Consider the following 17,004-nt stretch of genomic DNA (forward strand, 5'->3'; position numbering starts at 1 on the left):
AGGGAGATGGAGATAGAAACTTTGATCACGCATAACTTTTTAACGAATGGTCCGATTTGAAAAATTTCTTCTACATTTCGATAGGTATTGATAAACACAATAAAACTGCATTTTTACTTTTCCGAAATATTTAAATTTATCGTATATAAGCGATTGTGGGCGTTAAAGGGGGCGTGGCACCTTTTTGAAACAAACTTGCGCTGCGTAGGAACTCCTAGAATCTGCATGCAAAATGCCAATCTTCTAGCTTTTATAGTTTCCGAGATCTCAGCGTTCATACGGACAGACAGACGGACAGACAGACGGACAGACGGACAGACGGACAGACGGACATGGCTATATCGACTCGGCTAGTGACCCTGATCAAGAATATATATACTTTATAGGGTCGGAAACGCTTCCTTCTAGCTGTTACATACTTTTGCACGAATACAATATACCCTTTTACTCTACGAGTAACGGGTATAAAAATGTTGTATTGTTTCGAAAGTCAAGTAAAAAAAATAAGTCCTTACTAACATTAATTATCAATGGATTAACAATAATTGTATATATACTTTTTCTAAGTTTTTTTTGTATTAATTTTTTTGCTTAAGCAAAATGAATTATTGTTCATAATTGATATAACTGAATGAATGGTCCGTTCATGGGTTGACAAAAGCCAAAGTACAAATAGTAATGAAATCATTTACATTCAATTTGCTGCAACAAATGGCAAATGTCTGGGTAAACAAAAGGCACCAACGAACTCTTACAAATAAACCCATAAAGATTTGTATTTTTCTGCAACAAAAGCTGCCCATCGCCGTCAGCGGACCAGACTACTGGTCACCACCCTGACCTCTGCTTCATGTTTTTGTGTTCCGCACGCTTAATTGCTTCTGACTTTAATGTTGCCTTGTTGCTGCTTCCTTGTGTTGGTTTGTTTAACTTTCAAGGTAAAAATAAGTATATACCTACGCCCCTTCCGCTCTCGCTATTTGATTTCCACGAAATAAAGATAGAAAAAGAGGCAAATAAAATGACTAAGATTGCGATTATCTTTTTAATAACATCTTGAGGAAGGTGAACATTTCCACAAAAAGGCGGGAAACTGGCAATAAAAAGAAACAACAGGCAGGAATTTAATTACCCCGCACCCAGATAACTCCCCATAATAAAGTGATAAAAAAACCCAGACAAAAACAGTGGAATTGGTCATAATGAATGAAACAACATTACCTGTCTATTTCTGAAACAACTTATTTCTTTTGGCTGTCTGCTGTTTCAACCACACACCAAATATATTTACTTTGCTAGTTTTTCCGCATGCCTGCTTGTCAAGAAGCAAATCTAAACTAATCGTTTCGGCGTTTTGCTCTGAATATTTTCATGGTTTTCATAAATACTGCTATTTTTATACCCTTGCAGGTATTTTAATTTCAGTCAAAAGTTTGCAACGCAGCGAAGGAGACATTTCCGACCCTATAAAGTATAAATATTCTTGATCAGCATCACAAGGAGAGTCGATATATCCATGTCCGTTGGCAGTCCGTCTGTCCGTCCCTCTGCAAACTAGTCCCTCAGTTTTAAAGCTATCTGCTTGAAACTTTCCCAAAAGTTGTCTTTCTATTGCAGGTAGTATATAAGTCGGAACGAGCCGGATCGGGCGACTATATCATATAGCTGTCATATAACTGAACGATCGGAAAAGCCATAACGTTGGTGTTTTTAAAGTTAGGAAGTTGGGATTTTCTATAAGTTTTTTTTTGGCCAATAAATCCGACCTACCGAATTTCATAAGGATCGGACGACTATATCCTATAGCCGCAATATAACTGATTGATCGGAAATGCCATAACTTGGGTGTTTGTAAAGTTAGGGTTCTAGGGTTCTTCTATGGGTTTTATTTTTGGCCAATCAATCCGACCTACCAAATTTCATAAGGATCGGCCGACTATATCCTATAGCTGCCATATTACTGAACGATTGGAAATGCCATAACTTTGGTGTTTTTAAAGTTAGGAAGTTGGGACATTTTATGAGTATTAAGAATACATCATATGAATAATTTTGACAAATATAATTTACAGAATATTCTGCAAGGGTATATCAACTTCGGCTCCGTCCGAAGTTAGCTTTCCTTTCTTGTTTTTTCTAAATCTCAATCATTTGAAAACATTATGATGTTACACTTTTAAACCCAAGCAAAAAACTACTAGAAATAAACTGCAAGTACCTATATAAAATAAAATTTATTTTATTTTGCATATAAACCCAGCCAAAGCGAGTAACAAAAGCTGAAAACGGCAAACGCAATGTCATTGTTGACATTCTTGTGAATGCCAGCATGTACACAATTATTTCAAGTAAATTAAAATGTTCCCTCGAGATTCTAGAGCACAGGCATTAGGTATTTAAATATACCTTTTGTTAAAATTGTATTGTATATCTTTAATTTCTATTGCTTTTGTAATTATATCGATTTCATTCCAAAATAACTATTGAGTACTGTTTCTTTTGAGGTGAAAGTGACTTCCCTCTTGATTAAATCAAAACTGTGTGGCCAGCGATTAGTTGGTAAGCATTTCTTTGTTGGCAAAAGGAAAGAGCTAGACCCATTTGCATAATGACATGGACTTGCTACTGCATCCCTCCGCCCTCTGCTGTGTGAATGAAAGGGGGCGGCTCCTGGCCCTGCCGCTGGCGTAGTTGCTGCGGGGGATTATTCTGAATACTGGGATGGGTATGGCCAGCTTGCTCCTGCTCCTGCTCCTGGTCCTGCTCCTCGCCATCCGCTTGTTCCTGCTGCGGTTGCTGGGAATCATCGGAGCCCTCGGTGACCTGGGGATCCGGATCACCTTCATTGCTAAGCAGGGCGTAGTTTTGGGGCTTCTTGAGAAGGAAACGAGTGTTCGGATGCTGCTTTGTCTCGAGCTCTAGACGGTCGATTAACCAGCCCTCATTCTTGCTGTTCGTGGCCCAGAAAAAGACGGTGCCCCTGTCCTTTGGACCCTGCACGGCCACCTGCAGCTGGGCCTTGTCCACATCGCAGCGGTTCTTCTCGTTGGACAGACTGAACCCGGACTCCTTGATGGGCTCGCCCAGCAGACCCACAGCTCCGCTGTGCTGGCGGAGTTGCTGGATAGCCATCTGGTAGTACACGGTTTGACGCACCCGGTCCTCAAGACTCCAGCGCATGTAGGCCAGGCCGGAGATGGAGGCCAGTGCCCCGCAGATGCAGATGCTGCCCATCATTCGCTTGGAGGGCAGACCAATTCGCAGTTTTAGGGTAGGCATTGCGACCTCTTAATCTGCAAGAAATCACTTTTAGAATTTTGTAAGGTGTCAGAGGCCTACAAATACTTTGAATGCTTAAGCTATGAACAACACAAGCAACCACTTAATGACAATAATCTCAAACTCAGATGCTTAGAGATTCAAACTTGGCGATCCGTTCCCACAAGCAGCAATTGAACGCACTGACCAACGAACCTTGAAATCATGCTGCCTAGGATCGTCGGGCGTTGCCTCCGGATAATTGCGGTATAACTTCCTCCTTGGCCTGGTCAACTTAAAGCTGCTGGCCAGCAGTCGTTGAGCACAAAACGCTGAGGAAGAATCCAGTAAAAAGAACAGAAAACTAGTTTTGATTCTTTGGCTAGCTGTACATAGTAGTTTTCTTTTTTGGTTTGTGGGCCAAACAAGCAGCGCCATTAATAACAGCCTCGAAGAGTGACCCGTCCAGTGGATAGACCATGGGTTGGACCCTAAAGCGGCTGTGCGAAATTCCAGTAGGACGATGGGAGTACATTTGTGTAGAGTTCAAGGGTATATTGAAATTGTAACGAAGTACATTTAACAAATTTTCACAAATTTCCATAGGAATAAAGAAGACATTTTCCGACCCTAAACAGTATATATATCCTTCATAGCAAACTAGTCTCTCACTTTTCTGTTAATCGGAAAAATAATTTATTTATTTTACAGTTTGTTTATTTTTAGGCACAATAGTCATTATTAACGAATTAATAAATATAGTTTTACCTTTTTTTTAATATGGGACGACTTTGGTCCTCGAAAATATATATTTTTTTAAGCATTACAAAAAAATAATTTATATGCAGGATACCTTAGTGATCGCTGTACAATAATATAAAAAATATAATAATCAAAACTTCAACACAGTAGCCGAATTTTTAGAATTGAACTCAAATTCATTTTTGGTGTCATTTTACTTTTGTTTAATTTAAGTAACTTATAACGATTGCCGTCCTTGGTATAAATTATAAAAAACTAAACTTTTAAATGAAAGTTAGCGCATCTTTGGGCAGAGATGTGTATATTAAGTTGTGTGTATTGCATAGTCGGGATACATGATTATATTACTTTTTTTTGTCTCAATATAGCAGGGATATTTTTACTTGCCAGTGCCAGTGGAGCTGAGGGAAGAGGCATCGGGAGACCATGGTATCCATTTAGGGAGCACATGGTTATTTAAAAATAGTTTACCAAGAATGCATGGCATGAGGAATGCGCACATCTCGGCAGTAATCGATAGTGTTGCAACGCCTGTCACGGATGGGAACGCATCTGATACTGGCCAAGAGTGCGGCCTAATCTATCAATGCATCTTCAAGTTTGAATTTCTGCTGCGGCGAGGCTGATGTTATATTTCTGGCCAAAGTGGCCTCTGCTCCGGTGTGGCTGTCTTTATCGTGGGGGGATCATGAGTGACTCTGTCTGCGTGTCCGTCTTCAATCCTCTGTGACCGCCCTCCTCTGGCCAGGATAAGTGACAATTTCTATGTTCGTTTTTTAGCCTCATTAAGACCTCTCCAAACACGGCCACTTTAAGACCTTTTTAGCGTGCTTATCTTTACGGCCAAACTAGCTAGTGATTGCCTCTCAATTTCCTTCCATCCTGGGTCTTCATCGTTAAGTACGACATGACTTTAATGTACTCAGCATGGCGGCTAGAGCAAGGCGTTCCATAAATCAAATTAAGTCGGTCTTGGGAAACAGGCTATGGGGTACATAACGCTAAAACTGTTGTCTGCCGCTTAAGTATTTCTCAGAAAGTAATTTTTTTAGTTTAATAGATTTAGGGGAAAACTCAGGCTTTGCAGGTGTTTTAGTTGATCACCTAATGCCACATCTATAAAAATTCTTACCTCTGCGAAAGCATAGCATTTCCGCTAAAAATTACATCAAATTGTAGAGTATAAGATTTCTTATCACATTTTTTTCAAAGTTTTTACCATTTTAAAAACGAGTCATAACTCATTAATCAAAATAAAAATAAATTAATCCGTTTATATTACATTTCAATGTGTTTATTTTAGGCACATGACACATAATCCAGAGAACAGACAATTTATCAATTAACCAAGGCTTTTTAATTATTTGTATGCTGAAAACAAGTAAACGAAGCTCAGCATAAATTAAGCAAGAGGAGGGTCAGTCCCTGAGCTGACTCATAAAACAAGCTGCTTGTCTCTCCAAAGATGAGACATGCAAAAGAGCGCAACAGTGCGACAAACTAGTAATGATCGTCTAGTTCAACTGAGATTTTGTTTAACCCCAGTGTTTCTACTCGTCGTGGATAATTTATTTTTATTTATTTTTAATCAATCCTTGGCTCTGTCAATTTGTTTCGATTAGCACAAAGTTCTTTTGTTTCCTAAACCTTCATTAGTCCAACAGGCCTTCAAGGCTCGTCAACAAAATTACCCATTTGCTTAAAATTTTAGAAGACCATCCGACCATCAATTATAAGAGACTACTGAAGCTCGTGGGCAAAAGAGGTTAGCGCAGTCACTCGTTCAATCAGTGAGTTTATCAGACAGGCAGCTAAGCGTTTACTCAATCAGCTATTATTTTCAATAAAAACAAAATATTGGCATTAGGAGCCGTTGGCACATAAAAAAATCGAAGAAAAAGACCGAGAAAAATGATGGAGAGAAGCAGCCCAGCAATGGCTGTGCGCCTGCGCAACACGCAATACCAAAAGAGAAGCCGCTGGCAACGACATCGACTGCCACGTTGAAGTTAAAGCCAAAGCCAAGGTTTCTGTTTTTGTAATTGCTTGTCTCCGCTTAGCTTCAAGTACGCGCAACAACAACCAAAGCAAATAAGCAACGACATGCGTCTGAGTAATGTTAGCGCCATAAATAGAGAAGACAGACAGAAACAAGCTGATTGGAGGTAGACGGCAAAAGATGTAGAGACGACGAAAAGACCGGGTCCAACGTGTATTTAATTGCAAGTTGTAAAAATCTTTTAGGGTGGAGCTAATCACCAAGCAAAAATAAAAAGACGAACCTCTGAAAAGTCTATTGAAGGCCAAACCAAGCGATGGGAAATATCCCTCTTCCTCGGATATTCCAACGAAAGTTCAGAATTAAATCTTTCTACTATGCTGGACATTAACTAAGACTTCCTTCTAAATTTAAAGACAAATAAAAGAAGAAATAAAATAAAATACGAAAAATCGAGTGGTTTGCCAGGTAGTTTCATATTTTGTTGATAATGATGAATTACTAAATATAAGATAGATCACTTATACAGTTTAAACTGTAAGAAAAATACAGGGTTTAGAAGATGTACATAGACATACATTTTTTATTATTTGTCCCAAGGAAAAAAATTAATTTTTTTTATTACTAAGCCAATTTACTAAGGCAGCTAAACAGCTACACGGACATGGCTATATTAACTCGCCTAGTAAAGGTTATTAAGAATACATACACTTTATAGTGTCGCAATCGTCTTTTTCACCACACTGTGCGTGTTTTTCTACTTAGGCTGCCTGCGATTGCAAAACTTTTAAGTCTTATTTTGACATTATACTTTAAAAAAAAATTTGGATGCCAAGAAATAATACAAAACTGCCAATTCGTTGTAAAATTATAAACCTTAATTAAATTTAATTCTAAGCTAAGAGTACATACTGGAGCAGCACATGCCGTCTGACCCATACATACATACCATGCCATGTGGTCGGCAGAATCTATCCACAACCAAGCTCTTCCGCTTGAACTATGGGAATATTATCTCATATGGTAGCTGCTGGTTGCCGCTGTTTCAGTTGCTGATACTTCGGCTGCTATAGGAGCTCAGTTACATTTGGGAAATGGGTAAACAATGGATACTGATAAAGTCAGGAAGAAGAGTAGGCGAAAGCAGTTGCATCGGATGCTATGCACTCTTCTGTGAAATAAAGTAGCCGAGACAAAACACCAGCAGACTCTCAGTCAACAATGCGAAGTTGCGCGCGAGTTACAAGTTGAATCTGTGTCTTGGGATTTCATTCTTTTATCATCGGCTGTCAGACAGGCGACAAGCGAGCGAATCGAAACTGCTTTTAAGAATTTTCTTTTTAGAAAATGTGACTATAACGTTTCCTGCAAGGGCTGGCTTTTGTTGTCGAATTTACGGAAACCAGTTAATTGTCTCTTTTATGATTATGTATGTGCTAGCGAAAGACCGAGCTTGTTTTACACATTTTACACATAAAGAATTGGTCCATCTTATAATAAAACTATAATCTTATTAAACTATTGGCGTTAATTGTAAAATTGAAAATTTAATTGAGATTGCGTTAAAATATTTGGATTTGAAGATTTCGTGCAATAGGGCAGGAGTTTGTGTGTACCGAGTATTTAAGGATAAGCAATCTGTTAGCAAGGGTAAGGAAGTAGTGCCCAATCAACATCAACATTTTCTGATACCAAATTTCATGATGAAAAATTGTTATATTTTCATCTAATTAAATACAACATTAAACTGTTCTGTGCAATTGTATAAAATACAAAATATTTTCTCTCACAAAAAGTAAAACCGTCCAAATCCATAAGGAGACATCTCCGACCCTATAAAGTATATATATTCTTGATCAGGATCACCTCCTGAGTTGATATAGCCATTTGATTAGGATCGGCCGACTGTATCCTATAGCTGCCATATATGTAACTGAACGATTGAAAATGCCATAACTTTGGTGTTTTTAAAGTTAGGAAGTTGGGATTTTTATGAGTATTAAGAATGCATCATATGAATAATATTGGAGAATATAATTTACATAATATTCTGCAAGGGTATATCAACTTCGGCTCCTTTCTTGTTTCAGAATCAGATTGTATTCTATAGGTAGATAAAAATATGCTATCTAAAATGTGTCAAGGTTAAAATTATTATTTATTTATTTCTTATGTTATAATATTGTTCATATACTTATAATACCCTCACCATCTTTTTTTTTTAATTTTAAGTAATAAAATGTGTATACGATTTAATTTTACAAGATTTGCCTTTTAAATTTATTTAATATCTTTAAAAAATGTCCGTTTTTAAGCTATGTGGATGCAACTGTCTAATAGTCTTCTTTCTATCGCAAGTAGTATATAAGGTCTATAGGAACGAAAAGTGTATCGGAAAATGTATGGGGGTAAATCCCAATATAATCGTTTTATAGAATATTTTATTTTTGTAATAGGTTGAGATGCCGAAATTTGCTTTCTTTCTGGTGTTATATAAAGGTATACCTTTATATATATATATAGAAAAAGGCCGTTAATTAACTGTGTATGGTAAAATTTAATTTATTTATTTTTTTTTTAATTTTATTACCTGTCTGTTTGGCTTCAACTAGTGAGAAAGGAGTAGAAGTAGTGGCAATGCCTCAATAAGCTCTCTGTGATGGAGCCGGGCTAGATGAAAGATTATTTAAATGCGCTTGAAATGGCTGCATCCTTTAGCAGTATCTTACTCAAGATTTCTTCTTACTTGGCCTTCAGACCACATTTAACTCGCAGCAGTGTGACGATATCAGATATTTTGTGGCTAAATTTAGCTATGCAAACCTTAAGCGTAACATTTGTGAAAATATCATGTAACTGCGTTTGTTTTGAACCGATTTGGCTATTATTTTAGCAAAATGACTAAATTTGCCATCCCTGACATCACATTTTTAAGTTTTTTTTTCACGTGCTGCTTTCGTTTGTTTTAAGACCACTTGGTGAAGAAAAAATGTATTACAAAATTTAGCTAGATTTTTGAAGCGAGAGTTCGAAACACTGGTTTGCAGCTCCAGTGGCTGGATCAGCTATTGTCTGCCGACAGCACGGGTTTTTGTTTAATGTTTTCATTCCACAATCAGGTGTCCGGCTAAACACGCCTCAGTCGTCTCTATTAATAGGCGCTCTAATTGTCAGTTGCATGGTAATTAGCTTATGTCGGCTTCAGGGCAAGGCTAGCACCAAAAGATACTATGGGATTCTCGCAGGAGCTCTTAAGTTCCAGTTACTGCCTGTCAAATTTTATTCAAGAAATACCTAATGATGTCACTGGCAAAAATAAGCTTGTGCAAAAAGGCACTTAATGGGCGTAAAAGTTCAACATTAAAATTAAACCCAAAGTAGGGTATAAAACGGTATGCAATGGGATAAGACATATAGCATGTAGGCAAAGGTTTGCTTGACCAGTATGTCCCAACTGACTTCTGACTACCCTTGAACTAGATAGTAATGACTGGTCAAAGTGTATATTAGTGGGACAACCATAATTGGTAAACACCCGATACACAATCGGCTTATTACTCATACGAAAGAAAAACCGTAATCGACTTTCTGGTTTTCCGCTTATTTCCAAACCGCAAGAAATCCGAGAAGGCGTTGGAATTTGGTTTAAATTACCTTGTTATTACGTTGCGTTATTTCCCCGATGATATCGCCAAATGAATTTGTATACCCTTGCAGAGAGTATTATAATTTCAGTCAAATCTTTGCAACGCAGTAACGGAAACATTTCTGACCCTATAAAGTTTATACAGTGACGAACTTAATAATTAGCACAGCAAGCATGTTGAATTTTAAGGTTTTTTTTATACCCTTGCAGAGGGTTTTTTAATTTCAGTCAAAAGTTTGCAAAAGTCGCAGTGACGGAGACATTTCCGACACTATAAAGTATAAATATTCTTAATCAGCTTCACCAGGAGAGTCGATCTGGCTATGTGCGTCCGTTTCTACGCAAAATATTCCACCATTTTTAAAGCTAACTGCTTGAAACTTTCCCAATAGTTGTCTTTCTATTGCAGGTAGTACATATGTCGGAACGAGCCGGATCAGCTATATCATATAGCAACAATCGGAAAAAAAAATGTATCACTTTCTTGTTTTATGATTATGCTTTATGGTCATCTACATAAACGTATATTTTATTTTTAATATAACATTAGACTAAACAAAAAGAAAATTTTCTTAAATAGAGAAATGAGAATATGTTTGGAATTGTTGTATTTGTTTAATAGTGTTAACTATGGTGATTCCTAATAAATACAAAATGCAAAATCCATGTTATGGCTACAAGGAAATAAAATTATTAAATGAAAATACATACGCATTATTAAAATATCAAGAAAAAGATATTTAGTTTGATAAATATTCTTGATCAGCATCACTAGACATGTCGACCGTTCATAACATCTTACTACTTACTTACGGACCAATTTTTTTATAATATAGCATCCTTATAATAGGAAGTGGTCTAAAAATGATATTGGTAATGCTTATTGTTATAACTGCATACTGACAAACTTAATCAAACAGGTTCAAAATACGGCTTAACGAATAACTCACCACATCCGTAAACTTTTTCTGTGTCAAGCGCAATTTAAGTAAAATAAATGTTCCGAAAAAACAAAAAGATATATTAAATGTAGATGTTGAAAAAAAAGATGCTCAAAGGAAGATGAGGAAAGGAAGGTCTGCAAACATACAGAAGAACTGTAGTCGACGAAAATGTTTAACGTGCATTTGCTCGTCCTCCTGTCATTTTACCATTCGGATTTCCATCCGCATAAATAAATAAAAGTATGAGAGTGCGTCCGTACGCGTAGCTCTGTTCCTGGTTGCCGGTTTTTAGCCTGGTAGTAGCCCGTATACCTACTTTAAGGAGCTTTCTGGTTTTTACGCTTTCTACGTTTCCCATCTTTAGCGTAATTTTTCGGCCTTTGTCATCATGACATTGCAGGAACGTGCATTTCATTCTTATATTATATTCATGGTTGGAATAAAAAACGGATCGAAAATGGTTTTTACTCCTTAGTGAGGCAAGGTAAAAGTAAAAAAGCCATGCTCGCGTACAGCACATAAAGGAGTCAACGGAATAATCCCTTTTTTCCCAGCTTCACAACGTATACTGACCAAAAGAACTGACTAGAGATGATTATTCGTTGGATAAATTTCCGAATCAATTTAGTACTAAACATAGAATATTTTCGACAACGTAAAAACAAGTGCCGGTTCAAAATACGACAGTTCAAATTTCGGCAATGTTGGGGAGTACCTATATACTTTTACCTTTATAGGTAAACAAATATGTGTCTATCTTTAACCTTACCTAATTATTGAATTTAATATACACTAAAAAAAAAACAGTTTAGGTAATGAAGTAATTATAATTTGTTTTAATATTTTTAAGTTCAATTTTTATTATTTTCGTATAAATAAAAAACACATACCAGACTTTCACTACAACTTGCAGATAAGCAAGTACATGCGTTTTTTCCTAATGTTTACCAGTGCGTATAAAAAACATAATTGAATTGAAACATTGACTATCTTAAAACAAACATTTTATTTTAAAACGTTTTGTACCTTTTATCTTATCCAGAAATTTATCCCCGCAAAAAACCTTGAACCTTACCTAGGTCAAAGATGAAGTTGTGTTTCCAGCACTAGATATCGGAAATGTCTCTCATACTCGCAATACTTTTGTTTCTTTTTCGATTTCTAAATATTTTACAGATGATTCAACAAAAACATTTTTCTGTATTCAAAGGAGCCTTTATTAATTTTCAAAAGAAAAGCATAAAATTCAGAAAATACATTTTTTAAAAATTTTTTATTGTCGTGGGATATCAAATAAGATCCTAAATCTCCACACCAATTTATTTATTTTCATTTGTTTTTTTTTTGTTTAACTGGTTTGAACTTAATAATTGAGAAAAGACATTGGCGGCAAATATTTTCTCTGGCAATTCTTAAACGGGCAATGTCGTTTGCGACATAGGTACGGAGCAACAGGAGCTGATGTTTGTTTATCTTTATTTATAATTTATCGTATTTCCTTCCATGCCAATTACACAGAGAATTGCTCAAGGGCTCTTTTCCAATTTATTGGGCTTTCGGGGGGGTCAAAAAAATGTATATTTTTAGAAGTGTACGAGTATCTGAGTACCTGATACGCTTGGCTCCTATAACTTGACTTTTTGATTGCGTCATTTTCAGCACACCGCGCCTGCTTGGACCAATCAATTAGTCGGTGGAAAACTACATAATGCATATAAACGATAATGAAAATTACATTAGTCCAGGCCACATATTCTTCGCATTCTCAAATGCAAACAATGACTTTGGAGGTCTAAACTTTAAATACTCTTTAGGTAGACCTCATATATTCTGTGATTTCGATTTTTGGTTAAAAATTTGTTATTTTGGCGAAATTTTATTTATAATGAAATAAATTCTGAATATGTCAAAGATAAAAATGATATTTTGCAGAAAAGGAGCTTTCAAAATTTTATTTATAATGAAATAAAAACAACAAATTAAAAATATGTTTTCCGAATAATTCTGAATATGTCAAAGATAAAAATGATATTTTGCAGAAAAGGAGCTTTCAAAATTAAGATAGTTTCATTCTTCCATCTGTGAAGAGTATGTAATTACATACAATCCGAGGTTTCCTAACTTTTTAGATTATACCACATTATTTATACTACTGACTTTTTGCCTATCGTATTATAGGTACTATGGTTTTGTAAGTTTGTTTTGCATATGTCTTGACTTATTCTGTCCGACCCTATATTGTTCTTGTCGTTCACCTATCATGACAAAAATATATAAACGTTTTGTAAACCTCATATGAGTAAACTCTGCAAACTTATCGGCGGTAGCCTTTTAATAACAGGTATCTAATAGTCGGGTAACCCAACTTGAGTTTTTATAAACGAATTTTTGTAAAATTTGTCAGGCAACGAGCAAACATAATTAATGAAATTAAGCTGGTAAACTGTGAGTGTGTCTTGTTCCTGTGGCTGTGGAAATGTGTACGTATCTACACTCATCAAAAACAATGTTTTTTGGGTTAAAAATTTAAAGAAATTTTAAAAAAATGTTGGTTTTAAAATTTTGTATATTTGGTTTGTGTTTTGTTTTTACTTTATTATTTTTCACACTTAATAAATTGTTTTGAAGGTATCGGCAAATTAGAAAGCGTAGATAGCGGAATGTGGTATGGGCATAAATATAATTCTAAATAAATAATGGAAAATCGAAACTAAGCATCTTACCGAGGGTTTTTGTTTAACGCATACGTTTGTAAGCTCGAATTCTATTAGAGTTTCCGTTGCGGATGTAGTAATTTAATGCCAAAACTATGCAGTAGTAGTTGCACGAGTCTCGAAAATTTCTGTCAAGAAAGATTTTTCTTAAGTGCACCCTCACTCACTCTAGTGATAATCGATTCAAAGCTACCCTAATCTAAACGTTAACACCTGCATTTGTCAGATAGGCAATGTCGCATTAATGTCGTCACTTGCGCTCAATTTTTGCCTTATATATTTTAAATTTTTCCTAGGAAATAGAAACAAATTTGAAAGCGGTTGGGTGCAATTAGATTAATTAGGAACTGCATCCTTTTTAGGTCAGAAGCTGCCAAAAGACAGTTGGGCTTCGCCAGAAATCATAACTTTTGTCGTTGCCTATGGGAATCGAATGGAATGCTGTGTTAATTTTTTTTGCCCCTCGGCCACTGCACATTACCTTTTTATCGTTTTCTCTCAATTTCTAATACGACGGCGATGAACCAATCTATTGGTTTTTGCTGCATAACATTAGTTTTTTATATTTTGATCGCGTGATACATGGCGTGGCAAAGTGGGTAAAAATGGCTGGAAATGTACATAAACCCGTACAAGGTTCTGTTCCGACCGAAAAAGGGGGTCCGGGGCATTTACAAACTCATACGTAGCCGCCTAATTCGTGGCGTGTTTGTTTTCCTTTCGCTTTTACTGCGTCTTTTCTTTGCCGCTCTCCTTTTGACGCTTCATTAGTGCCAATGCACCCATCATCGCCAATGTTGTCGCTGGCGGTTGGCACTTACGGTGCTCCAAATTGTGTTACGCGTCTATGAGGTCAAAACCAATCGATTTTTTCTCGTCGTTTTTTGGTCTTTTTTTATTTGGATTCTCTATATTGTACTTCCTTTGTTTTCAAGCACTCACGTTCTTCCGATAAAGGCAAAAATTCATTAAACTGCTTTAAAATTGGTGTTTTCTTTGGCATATGTTGGTATGAGTTTTTTTTCTTGTCGAACGTCGTAATTCGAACGATTGTTTTATAAATAACACATCACCTTAGGGGATTGGTCTAAAAAAAATATTTTTGCCTGCAATTGCCACAGGTATATAAAACCACGCTATTCGCGGTCCGTATAAAAGCTCAATATTGGGACAATTTCCTTTAAATGAGTCTAAAGTTCAGACTTACCTGCTTTTTCAATTTAACAATAGGCTTGTGTGTGTTTGCATAACACATTTTGAAAGTTCTATCAAAAACCTTCTTTCTAATTCAGGTGTTTCACTGTTTTTGTCTTTTCTTGTTTTCAATTGATTTAAGTTCAATCCCAACTATTTTATAAAATATAAATTCATGTCGCCAAGGACATTACCAATATTAAAATTAGTTCGAACGTAGTTTTAATCGAGCTTATTACTGAAAACAATCTATAGACGTGCTATTTCCGTGACCGTTGTCATTATATTTGTGTATGGTCAAAATAATTGGATGCATGCCTTAGTGTGGGTAAGATTACAAGGCCATGACAAATAATTATAGCAGTAACTAATACAGAATGATATATTTGTGAATACTAAGGGTCGTTAAACTAAGTGCTATATATTTTGCCAAAAGAGAAAAAACGAGAAATCGATATTGTAAGATTTAAAGAAATTTCTTAATATTTAAGAACCAATTAATTTTGATTTCTCAGTTGTTTGCAACTTGTTCCAATATCATATTTTCCGTTAATGTTAAAAAGGTGAAAACAATGACGTGAAATATTGACAAATAATAAATTGCTCGTTTACGTGATTATATATTTGTAGCACGAAAGTATTTGAGCTTTGACGTTTGTATTTTTCTTGTTTCCGACACAAGCGCAACACCAAATAAATACAATTTTTTTCAATATTTAAAATCAAAGAAAACCTCCTTGTGGGTCCCACATGTCGGTGTATAATATAATTTTTTTTTGTGATTTTTAGAGCAACAAATAACTCAACTTTTTGGGCGAAATCCTGGGTTTTGACTTTGAAGAGCCTTACAAAATCGGAAAAAAAATAAAAAAAATAGAAACTTGACAGCGTTACCTGAGGAATCTTGTCCTTTAACTAATGCAATTTTATTTTTTCAAATCAGATGATTCTGTGGCCAGTTATCGTTTACACCGCAAAACGTGTTTTCTTCGAGGAGCCGCCGGAGATTGCCTGTATCTCACTCACTTTTTAATATTTTTGGATGAAAATATTCACACATGTTGTTTAAATGTTGCTTTATCACATGCACCAAAATTGAGCTGAGACTATCCGTATCGCCAATAAATTTTTTTTAAAAATGACCGATTTTGCATCGAATTAACTATATCTCCCCTTAATTATTTGATCAAAGGCAAAAGTACCTATGAATGATAAACTTTAAAGCCGATCCGCAAACCCTGAACTGCGTTTGAATAAGTTCCCGGATCCCTTTATACCTCGAAAAATAATACATATTAGTTAAAAACAAATTTGTGTACATCATTTTTATTTTAACAAATTTTTAACTATTTATATAAATTTTATTTAGAAAAGATATTTTACTTATCATAAAAATTACATTTTTGTTTTATCAAAAACTATCTTTGATCTGAAAATAAGTAAAAGTCCTCGTAGATTAAAGTTTGATATTTTGGTACGCCAATAATTTTTACAAGAATTTATTTACGAATGTGTATAAAGGCTTTTTAATCAGCACTTGTGACCATTCTTGAAGCCCTTCGAATTAACAGAAAATGTTAGTTGTCCTTATTAAAAACTTAATTTCGTATTAATTGCATTATTAAAAATACAAAAATATTTTGTAAGCTAGTGTTATTAGCCACCTATTGACAATGCTAGTTAAGTTACTATGAAAGTGCCGTTGGGCGAGATAAAATCATGTAGAATTTTACAAGGCGGAAAGAATCGGAATCGACCGTCGATAATTTCTGCTGGAACGTCCTCTGTGGCCACACCTTTAGAAAAAGAGGGTTAACGGTTATAACTCATTTTTTGTCGTTTCCGCTGTCAAAAGAAATTAACTAACATAAATTAAATATTTTATGAGTGTTTTTTACATCTGGTTAGGGTCCAACGGTTTGAAATGGTTCCTTCTCGTCCGAGCATACTCAAATGAATAACAAACACGATGTGGCAGGTGCTTGGGCATTTATCAACCTGTGTATGACAGCTTGGAGAATCTCCACATGTTTTTTCCTAGTAATATTGTATTTACACTGTGGAAGCAAATTTAATTTGGACCAGGCCATTGGAAATACATTTATTAAATGCACCTTTTACTCCCCGGTTAATTTACGCGCAATTATCGCACATTTTCTGTTTATCTATGGGCTATTTCTTCAGTTTGTTGATTGTCTCCGTTCCAATTAGTGCCTAGATAAGATAAAGCACACAATAGATTTGCTTAAATAAGGTATATAGACGACATTCAGAATAATGGAAATATTATTATATTAAACTAAATCATACTTATTATTATTAAACTTTTTATTGGTTTAAAAACAGTATTCACACATGAAAGTCTTTTTCAATTTTATTTGAGTCCAGTCCATCTCTGTAAAAGTAGCAATAACTTGTTGCACTAAGTCGTCGATCATCCCTTTATTTGCATTACCCCACCACCAGGCAAATACCACACAATCACTT

At 35.5% G+C, this 17,004-nt stretch overlaps 2 protein-coding genes across 4 annotated transcripts in view; one reads left to right on the top strand and one right to left on the bottom strand.

The window, feature by feature from the left end:
- LOC108049437 (beta-1,4-glucuronyltransferase 1) overlaps positions 1 to 17,004 on the top strand; it is a 56,435-nt gene that overhangs the window by 28,152 nt on the left and 11,279 nt on the right. The window lies entirely within an intron of this gene.
- Positions 2,408 to 3,372, bottom strand: LOC108053325. The gene is made up of 2 exons (XM_017135933.1): positions 3,346 to 3,372; positions 2,408 to 3,293 (listed from the first exon to the last, which is right to left on the bottom strand). The coding sequence occupies exon 2, from the start codon at positions 3,277 to 3,279 to the stop codon at positions 2,623 to 2,625; it is 657 nt and encodes a 218-aa protein (XP_016991422.1). The 5' UTR covers positions 3,280 to 3,293; positions 3,346 to 3,372; the 3' UTR covers positions 2,408 to 2,622.

Source organism: Drosophila rhopaloa, unplaced genomic scaffold, assembly GCF_018152115.1.
Source record: "Drosophila rhopaloa isolate 14029-0021.01 unplaced genomic scaffold, ASM1815211v1 contig_2, whole genome shotgun sequence".
Lineage (NCBI taxonomy): Eukaryota > Metazoa > Arthropoda > Insecta > Diptera > Drosophilidae > Drosophila > Drosophila rhopaloa.